The following is a 22162-nucleotide window of genomic DNA, read 5'->3' as shown; positions in this document are numbered from 1 at the left end:
TCGGCGAGCCAAGAGTCGAACACGTGACTCGATTTTGGTTGACCTTGACTTGACCTTGACCTCGACCTCTTGCAGTGACTTGACAATTGGTCTGAGCATTGACTGTTCACCGGTTCTCCAAACTTATAAACTGAAGGCTTGACCTTAACTGAGCCTTAAAGGGCATGGCAAGGACACGGTGATCTCAGCCCGTTACCTCTAGTAGCGAAGCTACCGCTTCAATTAACGTTGTCATCATCATCGATGAAGGCGAAGTGAAAAAACTCCCACGTGCCGAGGCATGGGCTCACGGTAACGGAATTCATCGAGTGCGATTCAGTGATGAAAGTTATGATTTGCACACGATGATTATTTATTAGAGGTGTAACGCGAATAAAACACCTAGCTGCAAACTGCTGTTTTAGTCCGGTGGATATATTGATTTAGCGCTAATGGCATCCAGGGCTGAAAAAGCTTGGTGAGAGCTATGCGTATTATGAGGCGTGTAGCCTAGCCCACTTACGGAGGGCTACACGCCTCTGAATAATTAAGGAGCCTCACAGTAATAGTTGCAGCTAACTATTCAGTATTAGTTAACTGGCTTGCTACTTAGAATATCTTAGCTGTATTTTGATGTACTACACCGCTGACAATGCTATGCCGCAAAAAGCACTCTCCTAACTCAAGAAGCCTATCTTAAAAATATTGTAATGTCTTAGGTGAAACACCCTGTATATAGAGCTTAAGCTGTGTCATAACGGCCTGAAGGTATGGCGGTGGCTCGCGCCCAATTTTCGTCAACTGCACCCGTCCACAAGTTTGAGCGCCTCATCAAGGGACATCTGAAGCCGTACGTAAGATCCGCTAGTGTTTCTGGATGACTTTAACATAGGAGCGATGCGTGAGCGGTTCTTAGAAAAGATGCGTCAGAGGAGCAACGCTATAGCGACCAAAAGAAAGACGTGTATTGACTTAATCTCTCACACTGACAGCATTGCACAAGACATAGAACTGACATGGAAAATGAGCCTGTGAGTAAGTTGAATAAATAATTAGTACCGTACTATTTAGTGACCCCAAAGCCGCATTTATGGCAAAGCTGCCAAGTAAGTTTATGCGCTAAACAACAAAAGTGAGCAGGGCCTGATTCTTTTTTTTTCAATGCGTTGACAGCGACGGTTACTGACCAGCTGTAACCAACAAAAAACAAGCATTTAGTAACGTCCACGTGACAGCAGTTTATCAACGCAGAGGCTGTGACCTGTGCAGCCAGTCACCTCTGAACTTAATCTATAGTGAAGTTTTGCAACCGTGCTGTGAGATTTATCATCGGAGGCAAAAGACCCCTCAGGACGCGTGAGCCGAAACCGAAGTTTATAACTCTGCTATAACCGGCAGCTCCAGCTCGCTACTGTGGACTTGCAAGTTCGACTCACGTGCTATAATCTGGGGCAGTGAAGTTTGTTGAGCGATGAAAAATATCCTGCCTAAAATGTCTGGCTATCTGGAAACGGAAGGCGCGGTAATTGTCTCAGTTTTTCGTTGGAATCTACCACCGCGCCGCAAGGGAAGGGGTAAAGGAGGGAGTGAAAGAATAAGAAAGGAAGGAAGAGGTGCCGTAGTGGAGGGCTCCGGAATAATTTAGACCACCTGGGGATCTTTAACGTGCACTGACGTCGCACAGCACACGGGCGCGTTTTTTGTGTTTCGCCTCCATCGAAACGCGGCCGCCGCGGCCGGATTTGAACCCGGGTACTCCAGATATATCGGCGGACACCTGAACTGCACCGAAAGGGAAGGGATAAAGCAGGGAGTGAAAGAAAGGGAGAAAGAGGTGCCGTAGTGGAGGGCTCCGGAATAATTTTGACTGCGTGGGGTTCATTAACGTCCACTGACATCGCGCAGCACACGGACCTCTAGAATTTCACCTGAATTTAAATTCGACCGCAGCGGCCGGGATCGAGCCCCTGTCTTCCGGGTCAGCAGCCGAGTGTCATAACCACTGAGCCACCATGGCGGCATATATGTACTTCTGCCATTACGAAGTCACCTAGTGCTGCGCATTTGTTATCTCAGAACTAAGATCGCTTGTAGCTGCAATATTTTCTGGTAACAGAGCTTTAGCGGAAGAGATATCTCACCTTCTGCTTGATGTATCATGAAGGCGACGAAGACGAAATCTGTGAAGTACATTTCATAAGGGATCGCAGGCCAGTGCTAAAGCGGCACCTCTTGCACTTGGCACTCATCCAGGGCCATAAGAAACTGTATCGGAATACAGCTGATCAAGTACAGTTATATACGGTCTGCCGTAACGGCAATTCCCGCCTGACAACTGACGTTCGCATAAAGGTTACTCCGTGTTCTTGTACTTTGCTCCTGATTTTAAAGTGGACATTTTCTTCGCCTGACCGCTCCTGCCAGTGCGTTTCTTATGCACTGGCGTATACCCAGTGTGATCCGGTTGCAGAGTACTGTTCGCGCGAAACGGCGCAAAGGGCAGACGGTCCTTCTGAGGAGAGTTGTCAACAGAATGTCATTGTGCCTCAATATGTAGGCGCTGAAGTTGCCGCTCTGGGAAATGATGGCCCCGTCAGTAAGGCGAAAGTAGCCAACTTTCAGAGATAAAACAAAAAATAAGAAGTTTCGCTAGGTTTCCCGAGCTGCAGGCACAACTGCAAAACCAAAATCTAAAATCTTTGCTGAATTTGCAATTAACACTCTGTGAGAACGTCGCCGATTTTTCAGTTACTTTGGAAACCAAAATTTCTCATTACCATTGTCGCCGGCGATGTCACCATCATCATCATTATCATCATCCGGACTATTCACTAGAGGACATCAGTTTTTCCCGCCAATATCCCATTTGGGTTCGAACGCGACCGCGGCGGCCGCGTTTCGATGCATGCGAAACACAAAGGCGCCCGTGCGCTGTGCGATGTCAGTGCACGTTAAAGATTTCCAGGTGGAAAATTGTTGGGAAGAGGAAATGATGCAGTAACTGTCTCACAGTCTAGCAAGGGAACAGCAGTTCACAATTGGCAGCGAGGCACTGGAAGTGGTAAAGTACTTAGAGCAGGTAGTGACCGCTGAGCGAGATCATGAGATGGAAATAATAATAATAATAATAATAATAATAATAATAATAATAATAATAATAATAATAATAATAATAATAATAATAATAATAATAATAATAATAATAATAATTGGTTTCTTGAGGAAAGGACATGGCGCAGTATCTGTATCATATATCGGCGGACAGCTGAACCGCCCAGTAAGGGAAGGAATAAAAGAAGGAGTGAGAGAAGAAAGGAAGAAAGAGGTGCCGTAGTGTAGGGCTCCGGAAAAATTTCGACCACCTGGGGATCTTCAACGTGCACTGACATCGCGCAGTACACGGGCTCCTTTTGCGTTTCGCCTCCATCAAAACGCTGCCGCCGCGGTTGGGTCCGTTTCCCTGCCCGTGTCCCGGCTTTTCAGGGACACGGGCTCCTTAACGCCATATCCCGTTAGAATAAAGATGGACTGTATTCAACTGGGCTCCGGCAAAACGGTCTCTGCGTATAGTTCGCTTGCTGTGCAATGTCACATTCGCCTTCGTCAGCGTCGCTGCTTCTTGTCGGGTAAATGTCGATTTTTCCTGCGTACAAATTTTAGAAGGCGCATGCATGGAGGGCAGTAATAAAAGAACTTTTTATTCTTGCAAAACGCCAGTACACAATCAAACCTGTCAGCCAACTGACGCACAGGCCACCCACGCACTCGAACCGCGGAAACCTGCATTTTTTTTGATGCGTAAGCGTTGTAGGGCTATGTTTGCGATTTCGTGTCATCACGAGCTTGTCATCACGGTAACATTCGAACAAATCGTATTATAAGAAAAAGAACGGTTGAAATAAATAGAGAATCAAAAAATCTCGTAGGGGAAATAATTAGGTGCATCTGGAGTAATTAGTTAATTAATTAGAGCCAGAAACGTCCAAAAAGTGTGCGGGGCTGGAGCAAAAGTGGCGCCAAAAGTGGTGCAAAAGCGCCTAGTCATTCCACTTTTTTCTTATTGACCTCCTACCAGCACTAAACGTAAAATGTAGGTGGCTTAAATTAGAGCAGAAAAAAGTTCCTGCACTCAAGTGGAGACCATTGTCTTTCTCTTAGGACTGAAGAGCCTTCTTGCAAGTCCAACCAGCCATCTAATGAGGAAGTGTACCACCATTGTTACTATAAATAAGAAGAGGCACATCGGAGTAAAATCTGACAACTGCTACGTGCAGCACAATCACTGTCCTGGAAAAAACTGACATAGCGGAAAAATATCTCGAATACAGTGTCGGGTACTCAGTGTCGGATATTAAGAGTATGATCATAATAATAACGATGAGGTTAGTGTAAGAGAAGGTGGCGAAAACACAGAGGAGTCCAGCACGCGCTGTTTAAAATTGATTCGCAGCATGTGTTGCTATCCCATTGTAGGGCACTTCTGGTTCAGCGTAGAAGTTGTGCGTCTTACAAACGAAAACATTTTGAAGCGAAAAGCTCCACTACGCTAGGCAAAGCACTCTTTGGGTAGGCAGCACAACGACCTTGAACGATCTTCAGCCCAACCAAGGATAGCCGTGTGTGACCATATGTGGTACACTTATGGTATCGAACCCTTGACCCCTGACCTTTACCCGTGACCTTTAGTTGACCTTTGACATTGGGTGACCTTTGGGTTGATCTCTGACCTTAACGCCATCCGATGGGGTGATGTGAAGCCACGTGACGACATATCCGATGGGGGTGTCGTAAGACCATGTGATACCACGCCATAGCCACGTGGTCGTGTGGGTATATGTGCAAAACGGTTGTCAAGAGCGTGTAGCGGAGCTGCCATGGACGAGCCTCATGCCCTTAGCAAGCGTGCTTGGTTTTCGCTGAATTCCAGGGTTAGCCAAGTTAAGCCACTGCCAATTTTTTTGTGGTTTCTGTAACTCTTGGCGTTGAAATAGACGGATTCTTTGATTACCTCTGGGTGATAGTGCAGGCATAGTTTCGGCAGCTGGTGGTTGGTACCGCTGAAAAAATTCTTTCAGTGGCTCAGCGCTTTAACTGACCACTAAAAACATGAAACGAGTCTTTATTTTCATTCCAGTTGCTTGGAGTTTTGCTCATTCCGGGGAATCGTAATAGTAAAACCTGCACTGTTATCGTTTCTGAGTGACATGCTGAGATTACGCGAGATAAATTTTTATTAATTTCTTTTTTTAAGACTGCTTCCTCCAAATGCTCGAACCAAGGGACACGTACATTTGAGCCTGATTCTAAATTTGTGGCGATGAAAAAGTCACGTAAAACTGCTCAGAATTACTGAATGTGAGTGATACCAAAACTTAGGATGCGAAGTGTAAAACTCTGAAATGCTGTCGGATGAAATCTTCGTGCTGGTCACTCGGAAAAAGTGACCGTTCTTCACTTTTCGATGGCCGCAAGGCAACGTTTCGAAACCTCTTCAACTGCGTACATATGAAAGGCGTTATTTCTTGCGGCCATACTGCAAACTCTGTCATTGAGTTCAATGCCATTTGCAGCTTTGTTGGGTCACGCGTGTGCCAAGTATTTGTGCGTTCGTTGCATTTGGGCATTCAGCTTCGTGTGCAAAACGGTATGAAGCCGTTTTGCAACGTGTATCGGCCTCTGGCGATATAACGCTACCTGTGCTTATGCACCTTATGTCATTTTCGTGGCACTGGTAACAAAATGATCACCATCAAATCCGAATTTACAGTCTGAACCTCTCTAGAAGGCAGTGCTGTTTTCGACAGTGCAGAATAGCCGTCCTAGATTTTCTACGTCATGAGGTGCGCAGGGCATTTAGCCTACAAAGACCGTCTTATTTTATTGCGATTGCAGTGGTGGTGTTATTCTGTCAGGAACGCGGGCGCCGTCATTGGGAGCCTGCCCCTTCCACGTGACTCCACACCCCGAAAGTGCCCCCATTTTTATAAAAAGAACGTGAATAGAGAGACAGAAGCTTAACTAAAAACTCTTTATTTTGAAATGTTTAAGGTCCCCTCGAGAAGACGTGGTAACAAGGAGCCAGGAAACAAAAAAAAATCTGAATTTTTGTAAATCCAGAAAAAAATGGCAGTGGCTTAACTTGGCTAACCCCGGAATTCAGCGAATACCAACCACGCTTGCTAAGCGTCTGAGGCTTGTCCATGGCAGCTCTGCTACACGCTCGCGAGAGCCGTTCTGTATATATCCTCACGACCAATGGCTATGACGTGGTATAGCATGGTTTTACGACACCTCCATCGGATGTTCTTAAGGTCAAAGGTCAACTAAAGGTCACGTGTTAAGGCCAGGTGTCAAGGTTTCGACACCATAACTGTACCACATATGGTCATACACGCCTTACGTGGTTGGGCTGAAGGTCGTTCAAGGTCATTCTCTGGCCTACTCGACGACTGCTTTACCTAGCGTAGTGAAGCTTTCCGCTTCAAAAAAAAAAAGCTGTTTCTGTCAGACGAGGAGCCGCATGATATTATGTCACCTCATTGCAATAACAGAGTCAATTTTGCGGCTTTTTAAGTGCAGCACACGCTGCACTAACCCATTCACCCTTATAAGCAATCACCAGCGTTCGCTTGCCGGATAATCACCTCCGTTGGTTCTTGCAGTCATGTTTGCTCACAAAGGTGGTTTAGTTTTGCGGTTATAGTTCAGAAGAGCATTCGTGCACGTGCCTGGCGATGTTCTTTTGAAAGTTGTTTTCTTTATTTCTCTATTTACCGTTGCGAATAGGTCGATAACGGCGCCTTAGAATTTCGCAATGCAATCTGCAAGAAGGACTTGTGCCTGGCGTCGCGGCACGAATTTTATGCACATGATGATTTGGCAGAATCTCTCTAACAGTTTACGCAAAGGCCCGAGTATGCCGCAGAGCATGACTGGCGTTAAATTTCGTGAAGTTTGAGCTCGCAGCACGCTCTACACTTCCTAGAACTTTGAATGGTAGCCTACTGACCGTAAGAATGATGCTGTGCTGGTGGCCGGAAGGCGCTCCAGAGACACATGAAAAATATATCAGGATACTGCGCAGTCAATCTGCCTTATAGTGAAAATAAGAAAGGCGAGACGGGGGGGGGGGGGGGGGGGGGCTTTGTCGAAAGTTGTCCTAAAGTTTTAAAGTTGGTCTCTTCAAATACGCTACGCGCCTGAACACTCCATTGGTGTTTCAGTTTAGTAAGTCCTCGTCAATTCCAACTCCCCTAATTCTAAAAAAAAACGTATTATTCGAACCAACACCTTGGTTGCGTCAGCATCGCTTGTGTTCAAAAAGCCTCCCTTTAGTCTGAACTTCGCATGATATGAACAAAGTTCGAATTCGAATTATCTAAACTCGGCTTATAAGCTAAACCCCGATAAAGAATCAATTCCGAGTCAATTTCGCCCAATTATACGTCCACTTCTGTGCTATTGGATCCTGCTATTGGTCCTATCTACAACATGTGCATTCTGAAATGCTATCCTCGCTAATTTTGAAGCGAAAAGCTTCACTATGTACACTTCTTAAAGCAGTCGTCACGTAGGCCGGAGAATGACCTTGAACAACCTTCTGCCCAACCACTAACAGTTATGGTGTCGGTACAGTTATGGTGTCGAACCATTGACCCATTACCTTTAGTTGACCTTTGACATTGGGTGACCTTTGACCTTAAAAACATCCGATGGGGCGATATGAATCCACGTGATGACATCCGATGGGGGTGTCGTAAGACCACGTGATACCACGTCATAGCCACGTGGTCGTGTGGGGGTATATATAAAACGGCTGTCGCGAGCGTGTAGCGGAGCTGCCATTAGCGAGCCTCAGACGCTCAGCAAGCGTGCTTGCTTTTCGCTGAATTCTAGGGTTAGCCAAGTTAAGCCAGTGCCAGTTTTTTAAAGCAGCCGATAGTGGTATTTTATTTTCAGGGATTGAACGGCAGCTATTCCGACTTGCTTGGGACTAGATCTTGTGTATGAATAATAACACGAGTAGAGGTGGTTGAAAACATTTTTTTTACAGACATATGCCACTCTCGTATATATAGAAAGCTCGGGCCAGCCCGGCGTTATCTTGTTAGCTTGAACTGTGTGCTTTAGTGATTCCTTGCCGCAACCAAAATTTCTTCGGTGTGGCTCTGCTAGACGTCGTGGAATCGGTCCTCTTGAACTGACGTTGTCAAGACCGGTATTCGTTCTTGGGTCTCTGCCTTGAATATGAACGCATGTCTTCACATACTCCTTGGATGCACGCCTGAAAAAGAAAGGCATAGAATCGTGAAGAGGAGTGGGCAAAATGAAGTGCTGACAAGCAAGGAAACCCTATCTGTAAAAAAGATACTCGCAGGACGGTTACTATTGTGTAAAGCTGGACTGTGGGACAGCTGTTTGCGTTGGTGAATATAATACCGTTTACTCATTATTTATTTTCTTCTCTGGTACAGTGCGTCTGACGTCACTGTGCTGCCGCTCATGATCCCACTGAGCTCGGACCACACAGCATGGCGCGTTGCCGTGGCCGCACGTGGCAGTGACGTCATGTATGACATCACTGCGTGCTGACCAATCAACGCCGCGGTGCTCCTGCTTCGCTCCCCCTCCTTTGTCCCTCCTCGCACTCTTTAGAATTGCGCCAATCACCACAGAAGTGAGAAATATGCCCTTAGGAACTTTCAATGCGAAAATATCCTGAGATTTCATGCGAGTTACTTAAAGGGACACTAAATACTATTTTGTGGATCGCGATTTTGTTTAAAGAAAATGAAATGGAGTATCTCTAGGCCATTTTCAGTGCATGTTAAGACTGTTTTGATGGAATTCGGAATATTTTTCTCAGAAAGTACACTTAAATAGCTTGTTTCTATTTCTCCCTGTCTGGAAGGAAATGTTACGTTATTTAGGAGATCACAGAATGAGTCCACAGAGAAGTGAAGCCGGAAATACGTGAGAAAAGTGGCACTGCCATTTGTATTTGACAACAGAAAAAAAAAAGCCTTTGAAAACAGTATAGCAGTGTTATTGAATAAGCGCGTTGAAAACGGTGGATAATACTTTTTTTTCATGTTAGACTTAGTTCTGAAGCACTGGAAGCTTGAAGAACGTTAAAACGACACACTTGTTCCATGTTCAGTTCATTTAACTGATGTTCAGTCTGATCACCGTCTGCAGATTAAATTTAAAAGTACCTAATTATCCGTGCTCTACTTTTGCTAGCCAGCCTTTCTACAACAGACCTTGTCTTCGCGAAGACAAGTCCTCTTGTTGCAAGGTTGGCTAGCATCAAGAATCCCATCCTCGTGCCTTGTCTCTATCGTGCGTTACTTTGACAGGCAAATCAGGGCGAGGAGGTTGCAGAGAAAAATGCGCGTTTCTAGTTCCATTAAACCGAGTCATCATTAACAGTAAATTAATCCTCCATAATCCGTTTTCATCCTAATGCGCAGCATCGTCGTCATCATAGTTGTGGTCGTCATCATGGCGAACGGGTCGCCTGAACGGAATGCATTCTCCGTTATAAAGGTTCTACTGAAGCAGACTTGTGGGTGGTTGCGTGCTTGATGACGGTACCCTGCTAATTAACAGAAGTGTGCCGAGAACTCTCGCACTTTATTATTTAGCCTCACTAAAGTGAAACAATTGCTGGCAGATTAACGCAAGGCTAACCGCACTTGTAGCCTACAACAACCTGAACAGGATTAGTTGAGGATTAAAGTGCATTCCATGTTTTTTCTCATTACTACACGCATCACGAAGTGCTAGCGCGGATCAAAATAAGTCTCCTAGTGCCGCAAAAGTGGAGTAACTAGGGTCTTACGTGGTGGTCCCCACAAGCCATGTAGTCAAGTGCTGGCGCTTTATAATCCAAGGGTACTTTGACTCTGCCCAGCTCGGGGAACACTTCCGAAGTGTAGAATTTGTGGAAAAAGCATTGCACCTTGCACGTCGCTATTTCAACCTGACAAAGATAAAAATAGCCACATCAACTCTGGTGTCTTTCTTAAACGGTGTAACAAGTAAAAACACGACAGGGCTGCTGCTCTAAGCCTAGTAACCCTAATGATGGGTGCACATTTTCAAATTTTTGTGCATTTCTAGTTTTTAATGTACAACTAACCCTTACAAATGTATTAAAAGGTATTCTTGCAGATGGAGAAGACTTATTACGGATATACCGAATAGTTTTTTTCGGTCTTTGCAGCTTTATTAAAACATTACAGTTATGGTAAAGGGCGGTAAGGTGGTAAGGTGGTACGATAAAGTGGTAAGTATGCAGGGCCGCCGGACTCAAGCTAAGAAGGCAACGGTCATAGTTTGCCAACTTAGCGAAATTTTGTTGATTGCTTTCAGAGTTATTCATGTTATCCTGTGTGTTTTAAAATTAGCCTTTGACTGTAATGATATCCCACGCTAGTATATCCCGCAGTACCCGCCACGCACATCTTGCACTTCGAAACAGTTATTGAAATGAATTGGTCTCCAAACAATATTATCTTCAAGATTGCGATTCAAGTATTTAAATATATTTGGCACATTGACACGAGAAAGCTCGCGCTTTGTTACCTTCAGAAACACACCTGAGCAAATTTCTTTTCTCCTTGTAACTTCTAGACTCTTCGAAGTTATCTCACACTACGAAACTATTAGGAATTTCCTTCTGGTCTAGAGATTATTTGAAATTAAAAGTTACATTAGAGGTTACCAGGCTTAAAGCGTAAACAACAACGAAGGATGAACTTTTCTTACGCTGGCGTATTCAAATGTCGAGTTCTGTTTGTCAGTCGGCAGAGCTCTGCAGAACGTTTCGAATGACACCGTCATTCCTGGATAAACGCCATTCATAAAGTGTCCCTTCGACAACACCTTCCAGCAGCTTTTTCCTGCGTTCCTAAAACAGAATGAATAGCAGATGAGCTGACAATAATCTGGACGTTTTCCACTGTCCCGGAACAAACAAATGGTGACAGCAAATAAAGCGTAATAGTCACTTCCGTAGAGCCTTCGAGCAGTGCGCCACAAACAACAAAAAAGCTAAATTATACCACAACTGATGGTGTCCCACGCCCCGGGTAGATTTAGATAACTAAATGTACGGAATGCTTACTCTCGGCAGTGGAGACATATTCCCAAGCATAATAAAAAGAATCTCCCATGTTCTGAAGAGATAACCTGCCACCATGGATACAGTAGTGATGGAAATCTACCCGAAGGCCTGGGCAACATACCTTGGCCCTATTACGGACTGCGCTGAAGGACCGTGAATAAACCCTTTTTACTCCGTTAAGAGTGATTTTTATTTACAGTGTACGCGACCATGTAGGGTGCGTGTGCTATGCGTGGACGCGGTATGAGTGTGCGCTTGTGAAGAAGTCGGTGGTCTTTGCTTTAATTCAGATAGGTTCTTAAGCGTGGACGGAAAATATGTGCCGGAAATATCTAGCCGGGATGTATTTCTCCTTTAAAGAGCGCTGTATTTAAGCATATCATGCTTAAGAGAAGATGAAAAAAATTACACACGCTCCTATATCTCATTATGTGAACTGTGTGAACAAGATGCGCTTTTAGAATGATGCTGTTCCTACTGGTGCTTTTTTTTTTCTTTTGCCGCATGCCGTTGCCTGAAAGTTGCGCTAGTTAATTTCGCTTTTGCGTTGGCTGGCTTTTATGTCTCGCTAACGATTTTTTTCATCACGACGTGCCAAATCTGGTCCGAGTTGAATTGAGAGAAGTGGTGGTTTCCGGTTTACACGCCCTGTTTATTCCTATTGCTACTCCTGGAACTTAATCAAAATATCCTCAAATAACCGCACTGCTATCTTTCTGTCTCTTAATGTGATCGCTGTCATTTTCCGTCCATAGCGTGCTCCATCGATATTGAGTTGAGTGTAAAGGCAAGGTGTTACCTCACAACGTATCGAATTTGTTTCAAGCTGCACTCGGAGAACTGGTGGTGGCTTGGGCCCTTGTTAACGTAGCTCATGATGTTCCCGTCGTCCCAGGGGCAGTCCCTTGCACCAGGGTGCTTGTCGGACTTGTCTTTGGGGCCCTCTCCATCGTGGTATGCGCCGAGGCTAGAAAGAACGCGTGTGAGGACGCGAACCTTGAGATGATGCCACTGTGACCGTGAAACGATGACGACAGCGGTAACGGTTAATCCCAACCCCCGCCTCACCATAGCAACAGTTCACAGAGTCAGATAAAGCACATTTGTTTTATTAATCACTCAGTGGGTGTTTACCGCTTCCGTGGGAAACTTTTTCGCAAGGGCTTTCTGAGGGCATCGCTTGAGTGTCAGTGGGGAAAGACGCCGGCTGTCCCGGGTATACCTGCTTACATGCTGTATACATTTTGCTGACTTGAGATTTTTGGCCGCCATTTTGAAATCTCGGACGGAAAAGAAACGTTCGAATGCGAGTAATAAGAGCTAACGCTCTTTAGAACAGCTGAGACGTAGACAGGACAGCTTTGGCCGGAGATGGCTTGGGGTCCTTTTCGCCGTAAAGGGAAATGATGTATTCCTGTATGTGGTGTAGCACAACGAAAACTCTGCTTTATAAAACGCAAACTGCAACATGCAACTGGTGTAGCACAACGAAAACTCTGCTTTATAAAACGCAAACTGCAACATGCAACACCAGGTGTAAACATTTCGAGCATATAAGAGCTTAGTGAGACCAGCGAGCATGCTAGGATAATATGGGACCCTGATTGCCAATACCAAATGAGCAAACTTGAGAAAGTGCAAAGGTTAGCTTTAAGGTTTATATTCGTCGCTTTCTGCAAAACACAGTCAGTGACAGCTCTGCACATCAAGCTGAACTTTCCGAACATGTAGAAAAACAGCCCTTCTCAAGTTTCTTTGCATGCTCCGTGAAAACAATTTTAATTTAGACACTACTGTGCATATCCGACCACTAGGCAGAATATTTCCTCGTACTAACCACCTATGCGCCATTATGCCGTACAAATCCGGAACTGACATCTTCAAGTACTCGTTCCTCTCGAAAACAATGGTTGAACTCAATAGTCTGGATCCGCACGTTTTCCACAATACCAATACAGATGATAATTTCAAAAAAAAAACGAATTGTGCTTCTTGTTCTATTGTGCATTTCTTCCGTATCATGTGCCTTCATACTGTATAAGATACCTCTCTTTTGTATTTTCTTCCCCACTCTACAACAGCCCGCATATTGCTTACAGTATTGTAAACAAAAATGAAGAGACCGTGGCGCAATTATGCATAGTGTATAGTGAGCTCCGAAGAATGATCTTACACGTGAGCCATTTCATGCGTGAAGGTGTGCACTCCGGTGAAAAGTCCCGGACTGTCTTCTCCCAGGGCTACGGAGTAATGTGTGCAGACACTGGAGACGAAGCCGATGCCTGCGATGGAAAGACTCGATACCTTGCACGCCATTTTCCTATCTAGAACGGCGTGAACTTACTTAAGCCACTCACGTTATAACATTGAACACTTGAGGCATCAGGTCCCGTCTCTGCCACAAGCAACGCTGTTTGATTATCAGCCGTTTACTGGAGACCTCACGGCACCACTAAAGTCCAAACAGTCTTCAAAAGTGACAGGTGTTCACCTTACCTTACACTGATTTGGGACTTAAAGGGCAACTGCACCACTTTTTGAGAATTCCGTGATATTCAAGGAATCAAATCTAAGAAGCTTTACGTGAAGTACGCCAAGTGTTTTTGCGCTAACGTTTAAAATAGTGAAGTAATTGACGAATAAACTTGAGGCTTCTCCTTAGAGTAGTGAAGGAGTGCAAGGAAGTTCGTTTTGACGTCACGGAAGGTAATAATAATAATAATTGGTTTTTTTGGGGAAAGGAAATGGCGCAGTATCTGTCTCATATATCGTTGGGCACCTGAACCGCGCTTTAAAGGAAGAGATAAAGGAAGGGGTGAAAGAAGGAAGGAAGAAAGAGGTGCCGTAGTGGAGGGCACCGGAATGTAAAGATTTCAAATTACCGCTGCCGTCAGCCACACCCTCCCATACCTCGTTGAATGCTCCCAAACACCTCCCGGCGGGCGAAGCGCCCCGAGAGTTGTTTAAATTATCAACTTAATTTTCCTTTGATCGGAAAAAAAAAGGCAACGAGACACTGAAAAAAGCTCACAGGTGACGCAAACTTTTTGTCTTCGTCAACAAAAATAGAACGAAGAATAAAAACGGCATGCACATTGGCTCTAGCTAAGCCGCCTCTTCATTTCAAGTCCAATTTTCTTTTTTTTATATTTATGCAGCTTTTTTTTTTCTAGAAAAAAATATGCACATCCTGTATGCACCTCTCAGTCCTCTACGCCTTTAACCGAAAGGTCCGAGCTTTGAAAAAGTGACGATAAATTCCTCTTCATACGTTATTCACGACTGGTGGCTTTAGGTACACAAAATTATAGTTTTCCTAAAGTACTAGTTCCTTCTGCTTTCACTTGAGGCACCGTGATGCATTTTTACTCACATTGGCTCATTGTTCTCGTTTTGGGAACATCTATATCAGTTTACGTTGGGAAGAGTATGCCTTTAATGCTCCATTTAAATAACCAAAAACTCCAGCATACTCACCCAAACCACCGTCCGTAACTTTCCCGTTGTGAATTGTCATCACGTCGAGCCTGCATTAATTACAAAAAAATGTGCTGCGTCATGAAATTTTTAAGAGCTCTTCAATAAGCTTCTAGAGAGTCTGAGGACAACTGTACCCTGTCATCAGATAGACGGCGTCTGGATAGCCATATTCCTTCCTTTTTCTGTGAGCGTATAGCTTGAAGTTCGCTATTGTAAAGTCGTCAAAAAGATAGCCATCTACAGGTGTAACAGCGTACTTCTTTTCCTCTTCAGGCTGAAAAGCAGAAAGAAAACAAATTTCACGGGACAGAGTTGTTAGTTATTACACACGTATTACGTCTCGCATTCTTACCTCGCTTTTTTCTACGCCTGTGAGCATCAGCTTCACCCTAGGATTTGATGTGGCCCTGTATCTAATGTTTGCCTGAGAGAAAAAAAAAATGACGTGTTAAGAAACATTCATGAAGAGAAAAGTCAGTTGAGAGATTTAGCATAGCGCAGGCAAACCAGGTAAGGTGTACACTGATCTACCGGACGCCGGCAGCGCATGCGCAGTTGCTCCACCCCTGCCACTGCGTGTGCGCAGAAAGCGTCCGGCAATCGTATACGCGTCTCCGCTAGTGGGCTTTCGCTAAGCTACGTAAACATCCCTAGTATTTTTGCACGCAGCACAACAACTCCGACGGTATTTTATCGTAAAAAGCGCATATTGCGCAGAAGGTAAATAATAGGGTACGCGGATGGGTGGTTCATAAATTTGTGAGAAATGCTGCTGCACGGAATAGATCGACCAAAGTAGCAAATTTACTTTGCGTAAATCTGGCGGAACAAAATTCCCGTGGGAAGTATTGACGCCCATAAGCACTAATATCTGCTACTCTACGCTGCACGCGGACAGTACCAATTGCATCCGCAATTACCGCGGTAACTGCGGATGGAATCTGACACCGCTTAGATTTCAGTCAACCAACGAAATATGCGGATTTCCAGCAGGTGTTTTACAGTACACTGTATTTATCCCATTAAATGTGCGAATAGAACAAAGCCTTGTGTATAGTTGTTTAATTAATTTAAAAACCATTTTATTCATCCCTTAGCACAACCATAGTGCATATGAAGGAGGCAAACGTTAAAGGGATAGAAAATGCCTACATTGTCCAGCAATCATAGTGCTTTGCAAGTGAAGCGATGTGGTACCAGTAAGAAAGGGTATCGGGTAATGCTACGCAATCTTTCCGCACCTGTTCACATCATCTTTACAAGGGCTAGTAAAAACATTATTTGGGAAGAACTAGGCATAAGCACTAGTGGTGTACACCTCAGCGACCCCTGATTTGTTGACGGTATTTCCCTGCAAGGTAATTCACGGCATGAATTGCAGAGCATGCTCCTGAAACTCAACTGAGAAAAGCAACGGCAGGCCTCCATATTAACATGGAAAAAAAAGAAAAATGAAAGTTTGTTTTAACAATCTGGGAAGGCATCAACAGTTCACGATAGGTAGTGAAGTATCACAGATAGCAACGGAGCTCATCTAGGCCAGGTAAAGACGATGATAAATACGGACAATGATAAATTACCGAGAGGAGAAGAATCGGGAGGTGTGCATGCGGGAGCCAATTTGAAGTTTTTACAATGTAAAGAAATTAGTGCAAAAACAGAGACAAAGGACAAGGAGACACATTTGACAATTAAGAAATTGTTAATCATCGTATGTGTCATTTTCCATGTCCTTGCTCTTTATTTTTGCGCCAATTTCTTTACATTATGCGACACCAACTAGCCCAACGCCACGCACTTCTGAAGTTAGGAGCCACAGCTTACCAACATGGCTCAAAACAAAAGTATACAAAGGCTGCATCCTGGCAGTAATTGCGTATGTGATCGATACATAAAGATAAAGCTTGATAACAAATTAAGAACCACGCAGAAGGCTGTGGACCGGAAAATTATAAAGGGATCTTCAGCGACAGAAAGGCAGCAACATGAATTATAGAGAACAAGCTCTAGATAAAACAATAGCTGAAATCAAAGGGAAAATAGACGCAGCGCGGAAGGCGTACAACGAATCGTCATTGGTCTGCTGGGGTAACGGCGCATTCTGAGGGAATGATTACTTTCAGGGGGCGTCGAGTTCAATTTCAGGGGGAATATGAGCGTGGGAGCCTGTAAGGAGGTTAAGAGGAAAGGGAAGCTGCAGTTGCAATAGGTGTATAGCTGTAGCGATGTAGATTTGTCCAATGCCACGTGAAACCTGAATCAAGGAGGCGTTGCTTCGTCAGGTTCGGGGTAGCGAGGATGAGAAGGAGCTTGCATGCAATTCTGGACTCCCATAAGTAGTGTCCAGTACTGGGAATCCAGACATCCGGACATCCTGACATCCAGACATCGGGAAATCGGGACATCGGGACATCCGGACATCGAGAGTCTGAGATATCCTCTCGGATTTTTACACCTAACGCATACGCGTTGTGTCAAAATACTCAAGCGCGTGACGTCAGTACACCTTAGCCTTAGTTTTGCTAGCCAATTCATCCGCAAGTAGGGTGAGAAACTCTGACGAAAGCAGGAACTCACTGCGTTGACTACGACGCATAGGTACTTCAGCACAAGCGAGGTATTTCTGAACTTCGTGTAGTGCGCAGTGTCTACCACAATGAATACTTCAATCGTGACCTCCTCTGGTACCAGTTGTCGGGCCTGAAGGTCACCTTCGTTAAGGGCAATATCTTTGGCTGTAATGCGAAACATGCTGGTTACAAAGAGGCAAAAAAGTGTTCACATACATCGTGCCTAGAAATTTTGAACAAGCGCATTTTTTTCAGCCGGAAGCTGTTTATGAAAACAATTTTTGAGCATATCGCAAGATTGCACCATAACAATCAATATGTCAGCAGGTACCTCCTTAGAACGCTAGTTTTCTGCTGTTTATTGTTCGCAACTCTCCCAATTGGTTGCCTATGACATGCCTTAACTACCTGGTGCAAGCGCAGGACAAACTTTAAAAGCAAGATTTTGCTACGCATCGGAGGATTAGACCTTTTCAATTTCTGGAGCCTCCTCTCCAGATGAAGCTCGCCTGGTTACGTTACGGCCGGTCAGGTTACACCACCTCCATCCAGCCAGCGGCGATTCTCCGGACTGGTGACATAACGCCCTCTAGCCAATGAGATTTCTCCGCTATGGTAACGTCACTGATGACGTTATTGCCCGCCAGTCAATCAAGATTGTTCTGGATTATGCCGTACGGCGCCAGTATTTTGCTGCGGTGACGGTTCTGTGCCATCGGATCATAATGTCGTTCCTGGGATTGCGATCCTGTCGTACGGACAACAATTCTAGTCTGAAAAAACTTTCTCGGCCGTCTCAGTTTTTCTCGTAAGGTTTCGTTCTTTCGATAAGCCTTCATTCTGCAGGTAAAACAGAATAATAGCGAAAACATCGCGCTGGCGAATTATTTCTAGGACCGGATTAATTGGGGAGGCATAGGAGATACCTTTTCCCTACAGTGGGCGTAGTCCGGCTGATGAAGATGATGATGAACCTAAGCGTATGTCGGATTGATACATAAGGCAGAGTGGTGCGAACGACTGCTCGAGATATAGAAACTCGAGGTCTTCTTTGAACTAGCCAGCTTTATATGCAATCATGTGCCTTTATAGCTAAAGTTCTGGGCATGCATAAATTTAACGCCTAACTATTAAGAAACTGCAGATTAAATGTGAAGCATAACCGAATAATGACAGAAGTTTCTCACCTTTGCCCCTATACCTCATAGTTTTGTCCAGCATCTCCTTTTGCTCAATCTCGTAAATGCGGTGAGCAACAGCCCCCTCTTCGGACTTTTCTGAGACCGACAGTGGCTCAATTCTGTGATGTGGCCCCACTAGCCCTTCCTGGTGCAAGCAAAAAATAAGAAGCAGTTCGAAAACTTGCACTTGTTCGGTTCCGGCGTTCCATTTTTGCTCTTAATTACTCATACGCCGAAGAAAACTTATAGCTTTCTGTGTTCAGTACATTTAATTAAGTTAAACTAGTATAAATAAAACCTTTTTGGCAAACAAGCGTTTCGAGTGCTTTGGAAAAAAAAATTATTTATCCTGAGAAGCCTTGTGCGAGGTATTGTATATTGCTATTATCTAGCAAAGGGTCACACTGGCCTCTTTTCAAAAGTGTGTGGCATCTTATTTGTACGTACCATCCGGACGCCACTCCTGCTTTGCCTTACTGTGATGGTGGCAATTTTTTCTTCATCTTCATACAGATCTCGCTCGATGTGCTCGCCGTTGTACTGTAATAAAGGACACATTTGCTGACAGTGCTCATGAAACACACAACAGCATAGCAAACATAGCAAATTGAAATGAAAGAAAGCGTCACCTTATTACGTAAAATGATGTCTCTTAATTTTTCCTTTTTTTTTTGGGGGGGGGGGGGGGTGGCTTGACCATCGCAAATCTTAAAGTGCTTGCGCACTCAAGAGTGCTAAATTTTTTCTTTTTTTTAGGGGGGGGGGGGGGGGTGGCTTGACCATCGCAGAACTTAAAGTGCTTGCGCACTCAAGAGTGCTAGTGTTTCTGGAAGGACAAACTTTGCTCGGTGTATCATCTATATTTAGCTGTCCTGCTCAATAGAACAATAAAAATGTTACTTTCACAGGGACTTCCGTTAGTGGAACTTTTTTTATGAACTGCTGTGTAAGAGCCGGTAGTGGCATCAAATGTATTGGTTTCATGCCGTTCAGTGGGCGGGATAAGAAACCGTGGAACATCTACGCAGAATACCATACTATCTTCATCTAAATAATAAAGCATGTCGCAGAACTATTCCAATGATGTATCATGTCTGTGTCGTGGTTTCTACCGAAAAAATGATGTTTACAAGATCACGCGCAGGCATATTAAACGCAACGCCTCCAACTCGAACACAGCGGGAACCACATTTGAGTGCCGAAGCGCCTTGCGATAAATTACCGCGTTCTGACTGCAAAGAGTCTACTTTCATTGAAAAAAAAAAAAGAGATGTTGTAAGCTAGAAAAGTTCAAAAATAAAATACAGATGTTGCCACCGCTGGCGGCTTTCGGAAGCAAGCCATGATTGCATCAAAACATTTTTATGGAGTGTGTCTCTGAGGCTAGCTTAAAATCGAATTGACTTCCAGAAGGTGATCATGAATTTCCGAGACTAAAACGAACGCTGGAAATTTTTTTTAATCCAGTTTTCTTGCAATATGCGTCGTTTGCTTCCGAGCAGATTCCAACGCAGGCAGAATGAGCGATAGAATCGATTGTTACTTATAGCAAAAATTCGAAGGTAGTTGTCCTCTCAAGCAACATTCCATAGAAAATCGAAGAGAATGTGATGCACAAATATGCGTGTCAACTTTTATTATTCATTTACTGTCACATATTGCCGAGATGCGGAGTGTTCTTTTCGAGCGTTGTGTAAGCTTTCTATCTATCCTCCTTTCCATCCTTCTCAGTTTCTTGAGTTTTCCGGTGCTCTAGGTTAGTGCACTACGAACTACGTGTTAAAAGCCTGTGTCTAATTTATACCGGAGCTATTCGGCGTGAGGAATTATTCCAATTACTGCAAATTTCCCGCTGTGATCGACTCAAAAGTGTAGAGGTTTATTAAAGTAGAGGTAGGGGCAACATGAATGACAACTGATTATGAGCTTAAAATGTTGAATGATTATGAGCATTAAACAAGAGTAACACAACTTGAGCTAGTTGCCTGCTCATGGAACACCCAGCGCAGGAACAGAGCGCACAAGGAGACTGAAGACAAGGCAGAACCAACGGTTTATGTTTAAGCATGAGTGTTAAGGAAACAAAATTTTTAAATAGCTTTTCTCGAAACGATAATTTCCCATAAGACATTTTCAACTTCAGTACGCAAGTACAGTCGAATCTCGTTACAACGGAACGATTTATAACGAAATAATTGACATAACGAAAGCATGACGATTCCCTCTAGAAGTTCGGTGAACACGGTCTATATCGAAGCTACGGCTATAACGAAGTAATCGCCGGACAGCTTCAACATCACTATAGCGAGGTTCAACTGTAATGGCAAAATTTGTTCTTGTGTGCAAACTGAATGTTCCCTTTCATATTGAGCTGATTTTACACCAGGCAGAGCTGTCACTTTATACACAGAACAAGCTAGATGACCATATAATAAAAAAAAAACGATATTCAAACACTCTTATCTCTGGTTCTGGCATAACCCTTCTGTTTTTTTTTTATATTCTTGGCTAGCATAGCTTCTGCATTACGTTGCTTATTCCTTGGCTTGAAAATTTGTGTATTGTCAATTTCTATATTTTTTCAAATTTTTGTATTTTTGTCATTGTCATTGTCATTGTATTTTCCACCCTGAAACAACCCCGCCCTGAGGGGTTAGCAGTACTTCAAATAAATGAACAAAAACAAATAAACTACATTAAATACAGAAAAATTCTCGGCTCACTAGTTTTGATTGACAATATGTGTTTCTCGGTAGGTTCTCCAAGGGCAGGATACTTGCTGACTCCCCCCCCCCTTTTTTTTTTTCTTTCGTTACTCACGAATCGTGTCACGGGGCGGCCATCTTCCGCCATGAGAACTTTGAGTTCAGGAGCAGCCACGGATGCTTTCCGGAGGCTCAGCGTCAGGTCGTCATGCACGTGCACCAGCATTCTTCCATCGGAGGACCGCTCTTCAAGCAGTCTGGGGTAAACCAGCATCGGCTGCTCCAGCCCTGCGGTAAACGCGTGGGACAGGCTATAAATAATTAATTAATTAATTAATTAACTCTCTCAAGGTTACATAGGTAACAGAGGAGAGAGGATGCAACTCAAAAAGATGTGTTGATGAATCTTGAAAGCCATCCTGTGCTCTCTGCCGGGGCGTATTGCACCAGCAGCTGATTACGACAGCGGCAGAGCCCACTCAAAAAAAAAAAAAAAATGCCGCCACAAAATATTTGAATCTAATAGAGTTCTGGGGGATTCCTACTCTGCTATAAATGGATAAAATGGCAACGCTCCTGCCATCAACGGACTATGGTCAACGCTCCTGTATTTATACCTGTGTGAAATGAAACGAAATTATAACGCGGTAGTACTGAAAATTGCCATGCATTATGCGCCAACCACCTTGAATTCATGGTGACATCCCTCCTCATCCGACAAAGGCGGCTTACCTTTCGTGGGCACTGTCACGAGCACAACCAAGACGATGAGTCTCATTGTCGTCTGCGCATGCGCGCAAAGCACAGTGCTGGCCTCTTATGTAGTTGACTTCTCGGAGCAGACATTTGGCGTCTCTGAGCGGTGACTCTCATCTTGACATTTAGTCTCTCTGTCCAACTTTAGGTTTCAGGATATATTACTTGTCACGCACAGGCCGTCACCTTTGTTGATAACATTATCTGTAGCATTTCTCGTTGAATGTCGTTTCCTATTTGAATTACCCTTATGTACACACGAAGACGTTGCCAAATCAGATAACATTATATACCCTTGAGCGGCTGGAACACACGGCCCCGGTGTTGCTAAGGCGTAACGTGCTTAATGTTAGCCACTTA

At 44.2% G+C, this 22162-nt stretch overlaps 1 protein-coding gene across 1 annotated transcript; it reads right to left on the bottom strand.

Moving 5' to 3' along the window:
• Nucleotides 1-7901: 7901 nt before the first annotated feature.
• LOC144104731 (venom metalloproteinase BumaMPs1-like) lies at nucleotides 7902-21882 on the bottom strand. Its single transcript, XM_077637892.1, has 13 exons — nucleotides 21779-21882; nucleotides 21162-21334; nucleotides 18789-18881; nucleotides 18348-18486; nucleotides 17168-17325; nucleotides 14943-15014; nucleotides 14725-14855; nucleotides 14588-14637; nucleotides 13284-13392; nucleotides 11910-12077; nucleotides 10753-10894; nucleotides 9824-9964; nucleotides 7902-8263 (listed from the first exon to the last, which is right to left on the bottom strand). The coding sequence occupies exons 1-13, from the start codon at nucleotides 21822-21824 to the stop codon at nucleotides 8189-8191; spliced, it is 1497 nt and encodes a 498-aa protein (XP_077494018.1). The 5' UTR covers nucleotides 21825-21882; the 3' UTR covers nucleotides 7902-8188.
• Between the last annotated feature and the right edge of the window lie 280 nt (nucleotides 21883-22162).

This window comes from Amblyomma americanum, chromosome 9 (assembly GCF_052857255.1).
Source record: "Amblyomma americanum isolate KBUSLIRL-KWMA chromosome 9, ASM5285725v1, whole genome shotgun sequence".
Classification (NCBI taxonomy): domain Eukaryota; kingdom Metazoa; phylum Arthropoda; class Arachnida; order Ixodida; family Ixodidae; genus Amblyomma; species Amblyomma americanum.
Note: the sequence above shows the minus strand (reverse complement) of the source record. Positions and strands in the feature narration are given on the sequence as shown.

Coding starts and splice junctions, on each gene's coding strand:
- LOC144104731 (XM_077637892.1), bottom strand. CDS start 21,824: ATGAGACTCATCGTCTTGGTTGTGCTCGTGACAGTGCCCACGAAAG. Junction 14,638..14,724: donor GCCGTCTATCTGATGACAGG/GTACAGTTGTCC, acceptor TAATTAATGCAG/GCTCGACGTGATGACAATTC. Junction 9,965..10,752: donor CGACATTTGAATACGCCAGC/GTAAGAAAAGTT, acceptor TATCTTTGTCAG/GTTGAAATAGCGACGTGCAA.